At 42.2% G+C, this 15,266-nt stretch overlaps 1 protein-coding gene across 5 annotated transcripts in view; it reads left to right on the top strand.

Annotated features, from left to right (window-relative positions):
* Positions 1 to 15,266, top strand: part of LOC133500420 (intermembrane lipid transfer protein VPS13B-like) — a 506,059-nt gene that overhangs the window by 330,016 nt on the left and 160,777 nt on the right. For all 5 annotated transcript variants that reach the window (XM_061819054.1, XM_061819055.1, XM_061819056.1 and 2 more), the window contains exons 35-36: positions 13,529 to 13,861; positions 14,815 to 15,223. In XM_061819054.1, coding sequence (XP_061675038.1) covers positions 13,529 to 13,861; positions 14,815 to 15,223 — 742 coding nt within the window. The remainder of the gene's footprint in view (positions 1 to 13,528; positions 13,862 to 14,814; positions 15,224 to 15,266) is intronic.

Genomic DNA, 15,266 nt, shown 5'->3' with positions numbered 1-15,266 from the left:
GGCAAAGGGTACCTGTTCTTGACTGTAATATCGTTCAGTCCTCGGTAGTCGATGCAGGGTCGCATCGTGGAGTCCTTCTTCTTGACAAAAAAAACCCCCGCACCGGCTGGTGAAGATGAGGGGCGAATGAGTCCGGCTGCCAGCGAGTCCTCGATGTAGTCCCTCATGGCTTGATGCTCTGGTCCTGTTAAAGAGAACAGTTTCCCTCTGGCAGGAAAGGTGCCTGGCAGGAGTTCAATCGCGCAGTCGTATGACCGATGTGGCGGTAGAGACTTTGCCTTAGATTCAGAGAAGACCTCCCGTAGGTCATGATAGCAGGAGGGCACTGCGGTCAGGTCCAGAGCGGTACCAGGTTCTGTTAGCCGAACCGGCGTGACTTGAATACCCCTGTCTCTCCGGACAGCGAAACAACGACTGAGACAGTCCTCACCCCAAGTCTTGATCTGACCCGTGGTCCAATCTATGTGCGGATTATGTTCTTTGAGCCACGGACTGCCCAAAATGATGTCGCTACTACGTGCGTCGAAGACATGAAAGCTAATACGCTCCGAGTGAGCGTCCGGAAAGCTCATATGTAGCGTCTGAGTACGATGTGTAACCCGACAAAGGAACTTGCCGTTGGCGGCATAGGCGTGACGAAACCGTTGCGTGGGGAAGGTTGCCGCCACCAGCTCCTCGACCACGCGGGGATTTATCAGGTTTGCTTCCGACCCAGAATCTATGAAAGCCGTCACAGAGCATGAACGGGAGTCCGTTCCCAAGGTGAGGTGAAGAAGGGACCTCCCTGACCCCGTCGCGGTGTACCGCACACTCACCGGAGTAGCAATCCTGATGTCAGAATGCCCTGGTCGAGTGGGCAACGGGCGATCAAGTGTCCCAAACGCCCGCAGTAAAAACAGCGTCCCTCTCGTCGCCGACATAAGCGCTCCTCCGCTGAGCTGCCAAGCCCCTCCACTTGCATGGCTTCCGGTGAAGCTGACAACACGGGTGGCCGGGAAGCGGAAACAACCGGACTGCGACTCTCCCTCTCCTCCTCCCTCAGGCCCTCTATCTGTCTCTGCACGGTGAGGCGCTGGTCCACCTTGAGGGCCAATGCGATGAGGGAGTTAAGCGAAGGCGGAAGATCCATGGCCACGAGGTGACCACGGATCTGTGGGGACAGTCCCTCGTAAAACGCGTCATGGAGGGCTTCCTCATTCCAGCGGCTCTCGGCAGCCCGAATCCGGAACTCAATGGCGTAGTCGGACATGCGGCGACGCCCTTGGCGAATTGTCATGAGTGACGACGCCGCCTGGGGTTCCGGAGCCGCATACTGGAACACCTGGGTGAGCGCGCAGACGAAGCTCGCCCATGAGCGGCAGGTCTCCGAGTTACGGCTCCACTCGGCGGTGGCCCATGCCTCCGCCCTCCCTGTCATGTGGGAAATGACGAAGGCGATCCGGGAGCGGTCCGTGGGAAAAGCGGGAGCTTGCAGCTCAAAGTGGAGATCGCACTGCGCCAGGAAGGGCTTGAAGTTACCGGAGTCGCCTGAGAACCGCTCTGGTCGAGAAAGCGGAGTGATGGTGGCACGGGGAGGCACAGGAGCGGCCGCGCTAGCTTGGGAGGCTAGCCACGGTTGCAGCTGGCTGCAGAGCTCCTGGATCTGGTGAGTCATACCCTGGAGAGCAGCCTCTTGCTCACCCAGGCGTTTGCCCTGCACTTGCAGCGCACGGCGAATGGCTTCAGAGTCGGCTGGGTCCATGTTCTTGGCTAGATCGTTCTGTCACGGACGAGACTCGGGGGTGGACCCAAATGCACGACTCAGGTGAGAGGTAAGCAGGGCGGGATAAGCCTTTATTCGTTCCAATGTCGGTTACCAGGGAGTCAGTCCAAACAAGCAGCAAGATCAGTAACGGCAGGCTTACGGGGTAGGTCGGGAGACAGGCGTTGGTCGGTACACGGGAGGTAGACGTCAGGAGTACGGTAGTGCGGGAACGAGGCATGAGAGGCAACGATCTAGCAGAGTCTCTGTCGTCCCCCGGGTCCTATATGTACTGGGTCTAATCGGAGGTCATGAGGCGCAGGTGTGACCCTTCCGATTAGACGGCCACGCCCAGCCCTGGCTGGAATCCAGGATCATGACACTTTCAATTGGTTGCACAGGTACTTCCAGGTTCTATGAGGTACCATTTAGACTATCTGGTCACCCAATGTGCCAAACATGCTACACCAATGTTCACATTTTGTCGTCCCCACAACATTGGAACATTTGAGGCTCGACAAGACAAATTTAAACACGCATGCTCGAGGGTTCGTACCGTTTAACCCTTTCTTAGAAACATCCAAATGCAGTCCAGTGCTCATGAGTTTAGAGTTCTCGCTTTTTCAACATCCTGTTAGTTCAGCCAGAATGCTACAAAACCAGAATGTTGGGGGTTTTTTTTCCTACTTGTTGCTTGCTGATCTTTTTGGTGTATTTATCACCAAAGTAAGAAAAAAACCCACTGCTATTGTACACGAGGGGATGATGTTTCTCTTACATTATTGTCCGTTGCGAACTTAACATAAAACCAAATCTGAGCAGTTTCCTCCCTGAGTCTTTGGAAGATATCCAGACAGCAATGAATAAATACTAATAATAATTTTCTTCTACACTTTCTACACCTCAGCACATAAATGGCATTCCTGAAGTCATATTTTCTTTGATTCATCCCACATTTTAGACTATTTGTAGTGGCACGCTCAGTGAATAACTGGTTAGCATGCCTCATTGTTCAAATATGAACATGAATTTCAAAATATTGTAAGATCTGTAATTATGAGTGTCCCACTCTAAGACCGCAGAGGGGTGGGAGTAAGGTAGACGAGGGGAGAGTGAGTGTAACCAAGTAGCTTGTTGTTGTTGGAGAGTTCGATGTGCTGTGTAAATGAAAAAAAGCAACTAACAAACCCAGCGGTGACTCCTGTTCCTCATTGCCCATTGCCGAGGGTATTACAATACAGTGGCAAAAAAAAGAGTATTATTTCACTGAACAATGAAAATAAATATTTGCAAAATAACTGCCTGAATATTAATTTACCTGCTCCTGAACCTCCACTGCACAGCATCTGCAAATTACTGTAATAAGTCAATTTCATCTTCACGCAGGACTGCAAACTGCCTCCTGGGAAGCATGTCAGCTCGGAGAGTGTGAGGTATATTTTGAGCAACGAGAAATGTTATATATACGTGTGTGTGTGTGTATATATATGTATTATATTTCAAGATCACAATAATGTTACAATTTACAACTACAATGAAATAAATGCATAAAACAGAATTAAAATGTTCAGATATTATGCAGTTTTGGTGTCGCAGCGCTCTCCGCGCACGTCAAGTGCTGTCGAATGTCTCTGAAGAAGGCGAATGATGAACTCCGAAACTGAATCGTGTTTGAAGAAAGAAGCTAAAAACTTTGACTTCATAAGAAGATATGATGCAATTTTTTTTAGACAAATAACATACACTTCAGGGAGATACTTATTTTAGCAAGGCTCGCAGAGCCACAACATAAGGATGAAAGACCCGCATGCAGGTCTGGAGCCGCAGGTTGCCAACCCATGGTCTATATTGCACATGCCTTGCCATTGGCGGCTGACCAATTCACAGCATCCAGTGCCTCTCAGCTGGAATTGGCACCAGAACACCCACAGCCCTAGTGAGAATAAGCAGTCCAGAAAATGGATGGGTTTTTAGAACACTCATTTCTGCATTACTTGTATCACTTGTCATCTTAGCTAGACTAAACCACAGGGGCCCACTCAAAACGGCCTGATTCCGCCTCACGTGGTTGCTGTTTTCCATGCTGATGCAGACATTCACTTGCAGCACTTACAGGAATTTCAGAAGAACCCTTATTGAACTAATGAAAAGCATCTACTGTTTTTGAAGTCTCTTGAGCCTTTGCTTTTGTGAACCGCAACCCATTGCTGAAGATAATACATGCTGAAGTATTCTTTGTTTGTTTGTTGAGAACTTGATGCCAAAGCTAAAGATGTAAAGTTAAAAGCATTACTGAATCTTCAATGACTTATCTTAGGGGCCAGTTTTGTAACCTAAGAATGTCTTTTCTGTTGCAATACCACACTTTGCTTTCTCCCCCAAATACAAACAGAAATTAGAAGAATTACATTGATTCATTAGGCCTTAATATATATATATATATATATATATATATATATATATATATATATATATATATATATATATATATATATTTTTTTTTTTTAGTTTATTTTTATTTTGCAATGACACAAAAGATGTTAAATGTCCACAACTTATCTCCTGGTGTTCCACCCATAGACGGAGTGGGCCTCCTTCACTAATAAATGCATATCACCGCTGTTGCTCTAGGGACAAGTTAAGCATATAGTGGAACCTCAATTTAAAAAACTAATTGGGGTTTAGGAATTGTCCGTTAATTGGAAGCAACTTTATTTTAATGGCCTGTAAACAATGGTTTTGGTAATAAATTATTGTGAATAAAACATTCGAAAATGTTTGAAAAACTTTAATGTTGAGTTAATTTACCTTTAAACATTGCTGTTATTGTCTAATACTGTTCTGCGAGTCCCATGTTCCGTTGTGCTTGGGCGGCGTGATAATGGCCTGCAGATGCTTAGACAAAGTTGTTGTGGTGGCGAGTTGAAGGTCGCTTACATGAGCCGCCTAGTTAGCCCACATCCATTCCAATTGGATGCCATAGAGAAGAAAAAACAAAACAAAAAACAACAGTATATGCTACCAAAATTAGTATCTCATGCTTGAGAGACATCTACATGATTGCATCTGAGTTAAGTTTGCTAAACGACAACATATAATACTCATGTTAATCAGGATTTTACTAATTCTGAAGTTAATTTGAGAATACCGTATAGCACAAAACATGCATATATTAAAACAGGTTAAGAGCTCGGAATGTTGAACAAACACTACATGAGTTGTTAACATACATACAGTACAGTAGTAGTACAATAAAGAGCCAGTTGATGGAACTAAATTGTGAAAGAGCAAATTTGTCTTGTAGTCTGATCCGTACGTTACGTGTTGTCTGTCTCAGACATATTATCTGTCCCACACTGCCGACATGTTTGCTTTTTTAAAAAATAACTTTTTTGGTGTTAGAATATTTACAGTACGACATCAAAAGGCACACGACATAGCTAAAATAAACCGATCAGACTTAGGTCCAATCGCTATTGCAGTTGTCCAACCTGCTCATTGCACCGAGACAACTACATCCGCGGAATCCCACATAGCGTAAATGCATTTACAAGCACTTAAACGGAGAAGTGTCCCGTTATTTTTATTTTTTTTTAGATATATCAACTTATTTGCAAATTTCTGTTTTCGGTTATTGTACTTAGTTATTATTGCTTTTATAAATGATTGTAGTTTCAATACAGTAAATTTGTTATATTTTTAGGTTCTAAATTTGTTCATAAATTCAAGCGCAAAAATGTTGATAAATTACAGATTTGTGCATACGCACCTTTGGAAAATCTTATTTTAGGGATGTAGATGTGTAAACACTGCAGCCCGATTCTCAGATTAGACAATTAACCCTACACAGTTCTCCAAACTAAAGGATTCTATTACATACCTTTATTCTTGTGTGGCCGTAATCCAGATGTCTGCAATCAGATTTTTTTTCAATTCATTTTTCGTTGATAGATGAAAGGGGGGGCCAATATCTTGCTATTACAAAATGTACTCGTCAAATGTTGTGTTACCCAGATGACACGTTCTTTTTAGATGTTAGTGGGGGTGTAGCACAGCAAATAAGAGGTTAGCACATTTGGCTCGGAGGTTCGTGGTTCGACTGTCGGCTTCATCCTTTCAGCGTGGACTTTTCATGCTCTCACTGTGCCTGTGTGGGTTTTCTCTGGTTTTCTCCCACGTTCCAAAAGCGTACATGTATGTTAATCGTATTTAAAACGTCATGGGTCTCCATAGCTGTGAATGTGAGCGTGGATGATTGTCAATCAGTGTGTCCTGTGATTGACTGGTGACCAATCCACGGTGTACCATGCTCAATGTTAGCTGGGATAGGCTCTCGGTTATCTGTCTCCATGATGAGTAAGAGCACTATAGAAAATGGATGGACTGATAGCTGTGAGTGGTTCTCTCCTTTAGTGAAAAAAGAAGCAGAAGAGGATGATTCTTCCTCTGATTCACTAATGGGCACCATTCATTTTACTGATAGCAGTGAGGGCAGCTACCTTCAAAAGTGCTATTGAAGGAGGAAATGGCACGTTCATTTTATACTGAGCTGCTGTAATTGATGTCTGAATCAAAAACACATCTGTTATGATCTTTCCCCATGATCCAATTTGTTCACCCTTGTATTTACAGATCTGCCAACAAGAAAATAAAGCTCTATGGGAGCTGTTATTATGCATTTATAGCACATTGTCTTTCAAATTGACACAACATAGAGACAAAGCATTATTTTGCTGTGTCTTGTTTGATTCCAGATACTACATGTCTATAATTTTCGATGATATTGGAGGATAGATTTAAATATATTAAGATGTAGGAGAAACATATTGATATACACATGTCACACAAATACTCCCACCACCTTTCGCTTGATAAATGAATCTCCCAAGTGTAAGTTTCCATTTGGATTGCTGCCATAGGTTCATGGTTTGATGATAAGGACTGTTCTGCAACAACTTAATTCATGCAGGGGAGCTCTTATTGTGAATGTGAAGAGGTCTTTTGGGTATCTACAACGTCATGATGCTCAAACGAATTGGGCTATACAGTTACTCATAGAATTACAACAAAGCCTTTGAATAAATTCTTGCACAGAGTTATACAATTACCGTCACACTGCACTTATCTGGGTTAATTCCTGCCTGCCCAGCTGTCAAATGTGATTTGTTCATCTGAATCAGGTATTGGGTTTATATTTGTCGATGTTGTTCGGGATGCTGAAGCAATCCATCTCCTTCTACGCTTACAGAGCTATTAAATCATTCTTGATTCCTCAAGTTTGAGAGAGGTGCACTCTGGGTGGGAAGTTTGCAAGTTGCACTCAGTCAACCTGCTTTAGGCTGCTAAATGGCATGACTCAGAATGCATCTTAGATTTTTTCAGCAACAGAAATCTGGGTTGTGTTTGTGGCTGCATATTTGTAAGTAAACTAATGCTGCACAAAGGCACAGGAGAGAACCCATTTTTGAAGTTTAAACAATTATAAAACCAAGGCTTTGGCTGCCATGTGTCCCAGAACCACTTTTGTGAAGTAGCTTACTGTTGGTCCTCATTTGGAGTGCATTAACTCTTTTGCCAATTATTCTTTTCATCATCAAGGTTTTATAATACTGTATCTCTGTGCATGAGCCAGGGCTTTCCCAACCTTAAGGCATTTGAAAACTGATCAAAATCATTGTTGATTTTTTTTTCCTCTTAATATATTTAGAGGGTCCAGCAGGCATCCCTGAATGCACTGTGAGCAGGAATTACTTTTTTTTTTTAAGAAAACCTAGTTTCTTTCTGAATATTTTCTGTTTTCATACTATTTATCCTTATGGGAAAACACAAATATAATTCTTCCTCCAAATTATTTAAATGTTGCAATCTTACAAAATGTGTGAATACTGGGTAAGCAAAGCTAAAGCAAAATTTTTGATCAAATTCAAATTTATACCAATTCAACCACAGCTATCAAAAATATAAATAATATTTTTGCTGTATTCACTGAGAAATACATAGAACACATTTTTTCAAGGGTGTGTACTTATTTTTGTTGAGTCCAGTACAATAACCTTATCAAACTCCCTCCACACACACACACCACACACACACACACACACACACACACACACACGTTTCTTGCACTTGAAAAGTGTACCATCTGACCGAGTGTTTTAGGAATGTCCAGATGCATAAATTGCCCCGTCATTCATTAGGTATGTCACGTGCAACTTTTTTTCCCTCCCTATTATTAGCTCTCTAAGCCTTCCTGAAGTCAAGATAGAAGAGATGCTGGTTGTCTGGGAAATGTAGATGAAAAGTATAAAGTGTGACGTTGTCCCTCTTCCTCCTAGAGGCTTAAAGATGTGCTTGCCGTTAAGGCCCGAAGAAGTAAAACCACCCACCAGCATTACAGAGAGCAGGAAGCTTGTTAAAATGGCCCCTCTTGGCGCCCTGAGCTTTGGAGAATGCCATGTTTAAAATACAGTTGACAGTCACTCTGAAGCACTCAGCTTCCATTTCCAAGCTGCGAGGTCACGACCTGCCATTGCTACTTTGTTGTGGTTCAGTTTAAGTGCATTGCAGGTTGCCTTTGTTAGTGATACAACGTTGAGCGTATTAAATGGCTGTCTTTGATGCCTTTCTTTACTTAGTGACTGCCATTAATGCCCACAGAGAGAGCTGACTTCAAATTATAAATGCCTTCCACCCACTGTTTTGCACAAGAAAATGAAAGCTTCAATTGAAGTCTTTTTGGCATTTAGTATAGAATTATTGTTGTTATTTTGTGATGAAGGTGGAGCCTATTTGAGTGTTTTCTACTTTGGGCACAAAAGAACAGAGGCCTGCTATCAGCTTTATGTTTCTCCTAAACAATAGCGGGTAGCGCAATCGCAATAGGGGGTGAACTTGTAATCGCTGATGTAGTCAAGCAACAGAAGTTAATCCCAAGCAGACGTCCTGCAAGCAAGTAGTTCAACTCTATTGTTCTGTCACAAAGATTTACTAATATGGCTTCCTATGATTTTAATGGGAATTCCGCTGCAGTCACCAGAGAACACGCGAAACCTGTGTCAAACACTGAATCAGCATTGAATACTGAAAGATAGCTCAACACTCTTTGACTAACCCCACTCACTCATACTTGCGGGTTAATCATTTGATATTATGGTGACTTTTATATGCTTAAGGAATAAATTAATATCATGGGAGGGTAATATTTATGGAGTGATGTTTTTATATTGGAAAAGATTGCAACTAAACATATTGACTGTAGTTTGGGGAACAAATAATTTTGTGACCAACTCAATTTGTAGCTCCGTTGCCGTTACTATGTACTATTGTCATTTTCATTCTAAAAAGCTTGGAAATTTGCATACATGTTGTGGTTTACAATGGTACTTAGCTATATTAGATAGCAAAATGTCTCGTCATTATCGCCAAAATTCACTTCCTGGAGCAAATACAATATATAGCGTACCACTAAGGTGTTACAAGATTTATTTTGTATACTTTTTGTTTCATTCTTGTCCTTACTTGTATTTTATTGTTTGGTGCTCGTCTGAAAAAAATCAGTTCACCAGTGAATCCCTTCTGATTAAAAAGGAGTTGGACTTCACTGTGGATGTGTGTTTTCTAAATAGACTCATGAGATTCACCTCCAGAATGTGACTTATGCTAAATTTACCATATTCCTTTGAGACCATATGGACTTTCCTACAAGTGTAAACCTCCAGTTTTTCTTATTCCGTGATCTCTCAACCTGAATTGCAACCTACTTTTGATTCATCTGGAAACACTCAAGTGCATATGTGCTATTCAGATGTAAAACGTATTTTGTCATGTTGGACTAGCAAGCCAACACTGTAAACGGGTGGCATTTGGATGATGTGACACTTGCTTCCGCTTATTAGCCTTACTCTAGCCAAGCTGTTCTGAGTTCCACTGACAGAAATTGGGGTCACACAGATGCGCACTGGTATGATTGGCACCTGGGAGACTCATGGTTTCACACTTTGGGGATTATCCTCCATTTTCCAGGAGGTTATGCCTAGAGACTGTGAGAAGCATGACATCATGATTGGCCAATGAAGGTTGTGGGTTGCGTGTGTGTGTGTGTGTCATCGCACGATCACGATCATCTCCCAAGTCCAGAGAAAGATTACTCTGGGATGTGGAAACTGTGTTTCAGTGCAGCTATTATATAATGTAATAGAAAGTAATGGTTGGAAAGGGGATTTCAGCTGGGAGCAGGCATGTAGCTCTGGTGCATGTTTGCATTCAGGATTTATTACCTTCTGTCAGTGAATAAATTGCCGTAACGTTAAAGTCTACAGACTGCAGATCCATACGTTGTTAATACCTGTTCGCCTTGCCTGTGAGTAATCATAAAGGTGTAGAACTAAGTCCAGCAATGCTGGAAGAAATCCAGTCATCAACTTTAATTTTTAAAAGTGAAATTTCATATTAAATCCTGGGTTTGTGAATGTGCTAATTGCAAGCTTTGCATCAAACTGCAGTTCGAACAACTTGTTTCCCCATTGTTTCTTTTCCTCTACCCCACAATTTTGTGCCCCATTATCCCATATTCCATTTGAAAGTATGTCTAAATATAGATCAAGAATTTGCTAAGGAGGCATTGTCTTTGCAGTGGTGGTAAAAAAAGAAGAATGAGTATTTACCATAATTGTATGCATGCACATGCATGTGTATAGCACAAGCTCATGAAGAGAGACAGGGCAGCAAAAAAAGTATTTTGCGGTTCTTTGCCAGCTGTTCGTCCCCTCCAACAAGGGGCACACATCAAGCGGCCATTTCTATTGCCCTGATGCGCATTTCAAACACCTCTTTTCCTCCACAGAACCGTCACCTGCTTTACACAACACTCTTGGAGAACAGCACAGAATCCTTCCCCTTTTATTTTTGGGGAAAATCGTAGTTTTGTACAGAAATAGGAGTCCACACATCCTATCCACAATCAGCCAGAGAAAACAAGAAGGATCTGGCAGGGCCTCTCCTGTGAAATCCAGGCCTAAAAGAACAGAACAGGCAGGCGTGCCGCAGCGTTTTATATGGCTCTTGTTCTTAGCCTTTGATGACACTGTTTAGTTTAGGAAATATCTAATAAGTCAAGTATTCTGTCTAATGTGCTGCCAGTGGGTTTACTATTTGCTCAGAGGTCTTGAAACACTATCTCTGCCACGGCAATAATATACATTTAAAATTCCCATGGAGTGGGTGGGAGGGAGTGATGCAGAGTGCAACAGGGCAGCTGAGCGTGCATGCTGTAATAGCAACCATGTGCATGTTGATCAGGATAGAATAACATTCACCACACCTTGCGTCTATTGGAAGCTCCCTTTTCCAAACTAATATAAACACTCAAAAAAGCAGTAGCTAACCGAACGTACAGCGACTAATGTGGTCTGCAAACATGGTTGACCATAAGGCACCTAAATTATGCAGGCCTTTATAATCCGAGTGTTTAATTATTATAGACATATGAACAGAGTCATCATTTTGAGTTTGTTTCATTTGCCCTCCGTACCATATCTTTTGGTACGATTTCTACTGCTGTCAAGTTATTACGTGTCATTTTCTTTCCATTGATAGACAATTACAGCAATTTCGTGGTCATGAGGATGCCATGTTTTGCAGATTGAACATTGTTTTTTTGCTTTGTTGTTTGAATCACTGCATTCTAATCTCGAAACATGATTTGTGGCCATAAAGTCTCATTTATGACCACAATAGTTGGAACGCTCTGCATCTGGAGCCCAGCATACAATTTGGGCTGCCTTATGCGTGATACCACAGCCACTGCAAAAAGCAATTGGATTTTACTGGAGTGAAGCCCGTCTTTCAAGATATCGTCAATATTTCAGAATTGCTTAATTATGTTAGTGACCACAAAAAAGCTCCCACAGCATGCCTTTAATGTTTTTTGTGGCTATACGATGCTCCCTTTCATTGGTCAATTGGTCCATGGTTTCAATCAACTCAGCTATTTGGTTTATGTCTTGTAAAGGAAAAGGACACAAGAACTCTCTACAAAGACAAAAATGCTCTCATGTTTTTTTGATACTCAGCGATGTTCTTTTCATTAATTCCAATGAATGGGTTTGGTCTGGGTCATTTTGTTTTTGAGTGTTAAAACTTTTTCTTCACATTGTTCATTTTGATCATTGTCATCTTTTTTCCCCAAGATTTGTTTTTAGTTATTGTAGTTTAGGTGTCTGCTGTGGTTAGATTAACCAAAAAATATTTCATACACGACGGAAAGTCTTCAGGCTCTCTCTCTCTTTTTTTATTTTGCAGTCATTTGCTAAAATCATTTAAGTTCATTTTTCCCCTTTAATGTACACACATCAATGATATTGACAGAAAAAAAATTAATTGTAGAAATGTTTGCAGATTTATTAAAAAATAAAAACTGAAATATCAGACACCCATAAATATTCAGACCTTTTACTCAGTATTTCGTAAAAGCACCCTTTTGAGCTAATATAGCCATGGTTCTTTTTGGGAATTTTGCAACAAGTATGTCACATGTCTGAGTACTCCGGAGAAGGTTTTTGTCCAGGATACCCTTGTATTTGGTCATTCATCTTTTCTTGTATTACAAACAGTCGTCCTGTTTCATCAGGTGAAAAACATCCCCACATTATGATGCTGCCACCACCATGTTTCGCTGTAGGCACTCCATTGCACAGGTGATGAGCAGTGCCTGGTTTTCTCCACACATACTGTTTAAGAATTATGGCCACAAAGTTCTCTCTTGGTCTAATCAGACCAGAGAATCTAATTTCTCATTATCTTTGATCCTTCAGGTGTTGTTGTTTTTTTTTTTTGTTAAGCAAACTCCATGCAGGCTATTATGTGTCTTGCAATACGGAGAGTCTTTCATCAGGCTGCACTGCTACAAAGCCCCATCTGGTGGATGGCTATAGTTATAGTTGACTTTCTAGAACTTTCTCCCATCTCTCGACTGCATCTCTGGACCTCACCCACAGTGATCTTTGGGTTCTTCTTTACCTCTCTCACCAAGGCTCTCCTCCCGATTGCTCAGTTTGGCTGGACAGCCAGCTTTAGGAAGGATTCTAGTTGTCCCAAACATCTTCCATTTAAGGATTATGGAGGCCACTGTACTGTCAGGAACCTTAAATGTAGCATTTTTTGTAACCTTGGCCAGATCTGTGCCTTGCCACAATTGTGTCTCTGAGCTCTTCAGGCAGTTCCTTTTATCTCATCATTCTCATTTGCTCTCACATGCACTGTGAGCTGTAAGGTCTTATATAGACAGGTGTGGCTTTCCTAAACAAGTCCAATCAGTATAATCAAACACAGCTGGACTCCAATGAGGCTGTATAATTATCTCAAGGATGATCAGAAGAAATAGACAGCACTTGAGTTAAACATGTGTTACGGTAAAGGGTCTGAATACTGTGGCTTTGAGATTTGTGTTTCCCTTTTAAGAAATCAGTATAAATTTCAACAATTCAATCTTTTCTACCAATCCAGTGTGCTATGTGTACATTAATGGGGAAAAATGAACTTAAATGATTTTGAATCCAATTTAATAGATTGAAAAATGTGAGGTGGTTCTTAAAATTTTCCCTACCCCCTGTACGTATCAGTAACTGCACTGTTGTTCTCTTTGTAATGATATTTAATCAGCCATTGGGGTTGTGGTGGTTAGGTTAGGGTTAGGGTTTGTGACAATTCCAGACGTACAATATAAGCAGTAACTAGAAACTTGAGAATCAAATGTGGCCTTTGTTTTCTTCTCTGTGTGCCTGAATGCAGATGCGTAAACATGAGCAGAAGCAGAGCAGTCGAGGCTCCTTGGCAAGCATCGACAGTTCATCTCGTCACAGTGGGAACGGGCAGGACAGCGGATTCGGCAGCGATAGTGCTCGCATCCGAATTGTCCAGATTGAACAGCAGAGTGGAACCAGTCACCACTGCATAGCCAGGCCCTCGCATAAATCCACCATTACCAAAAACCTCAGCTTTATCCCCTTCGACATCTTTCTGACTGCTAGTAGGCTGTCTGTCATGGCCTATGAATGTTCTAATCCCCCACAGGCCAGCACTTCATTAGACATCACGCAAGATAGGATAGACCTCATTGAAAAGGTATACAAAAAAGTATGACTTGAAAGCTCCCACTGGAGTCAGTGGTCATAACTGGCCCGAATGTGTGTGTGTGTGTGTGTGTGTGTGTGCGTGCGTGTGCGCGCGCGCGTGTGTGTGTGTGTGTGGCCCTTTGTGTCTGTGTAACAACAAGTGAAAATCACTTATCGAAGCAGGTGAATGTAATGTCAAACTTATAAGACCTAGAACACTTCTTTAAGTCATGAAAATTGTTTTGTGTTTGGTATCCAGGTACCAATTCAGTCCAGTCCAAGAATACTTTGTTTCCAAATGATACATATCACTGGAAATAATTTGGTCCTGTCCTTAAATTATTCTAGGGTCCTGTACCCATGATGGAGGATCTCATTTTGTTTATTTATTTATTTTTTTTAAAAATCTTAACAACTCATGTTATTGCAATCCACTGCTGCCACTGGGCCTTCACACTCTTAATGGTGTCCATTCATGCATTTAAAATCATGCACTGAACATGCTGAAATTCCCAAGACACAACATTGGAGAATGTTCATTCAGGGTTTTTTTTTCCTCTTTAAACAGTTCAAAACCAATCGTGGACAATGGAGAAACATTGGCTGTCAATGTTGCATGCCACGATCAGACAAAAAATGGCAATTGGCCATTGAACAGTTTACAGAGAGTTAACTGGTGAAAAGGAATATTCATTTTTTCATAGTTAAATTGGGGTTTGTGTGGTGCAGAGGGTAAGTATACCGTTCAGCTAGAGGGTTGCCGTTTCGTATCCCCACCCTCGCGCCCATCATCGTGGCCTCAGGTGCAGAATGGCACTCCTGCTTCCCCCGGGCAGCTGTGACTACACAAGAAACTTATTACCACTGTGATGTGACTGTGGAGTGAATGAATGATTCTATGAATGAAAATGTGGTATGCATTATTATATTATAATTAACTTGGGAATCTATGTATACCTTCAGGTAGGAAAGAGTACTCTCAACCACCCTGAAATCCTGTCTGAGTCTCCTCCAGGCTCGACCTCTGCGTCTCCGGACACTTCTGGCCAGGTTACTCTGACAGACTTGACTGCTGAAGACATCCTCAACAGCAATATCTCCAACCCTGTGTCCCCCATGCTGAGGGGAAGTGTGCTCTCCCTCAACTCCTTGTCAACCCCCCACCGCTCCTCAGCACGCCAAGCGCTGGGGGTGACAATTGTAAGACAGCCTGGAAGAAGGGGTGCTGCTGAGCAGGTACTGGAACCGCTGCTCTACCTGCAGGTGATCCAACCTTCCGCTCTTCTCAGCTGCCACCACCGCAAACAGAGAATTGAGGTCTCTGTTTTTGATGTGGCCTTAAGAGGAGTGACATCAGGCTACAAGTCCCAAGGTATGAGAAAGACAAACAATGGTTGTAATGTATGGCTTCTCAT

This window comes from Syngnathoides biaculeatus, chromosome 5, assembly GCF_019802595.1.
Source record: "Syngnathoides biaculeatus isolate LvHL_M chromosome 5, ASM1980259v1, whole genome shotgun sequence".
NCBI classification, from domain to species: domain Eukaryota; kingdom Metazoa; phylum Chordata; class Actinopteri; order Syngnathiformes; family Syngnathidae; genus Syngnathoides; species Syngnathoides biaculeatus.
This window is presented reverse-complemented; position numbering and strand designations above follow the sequence as displayed.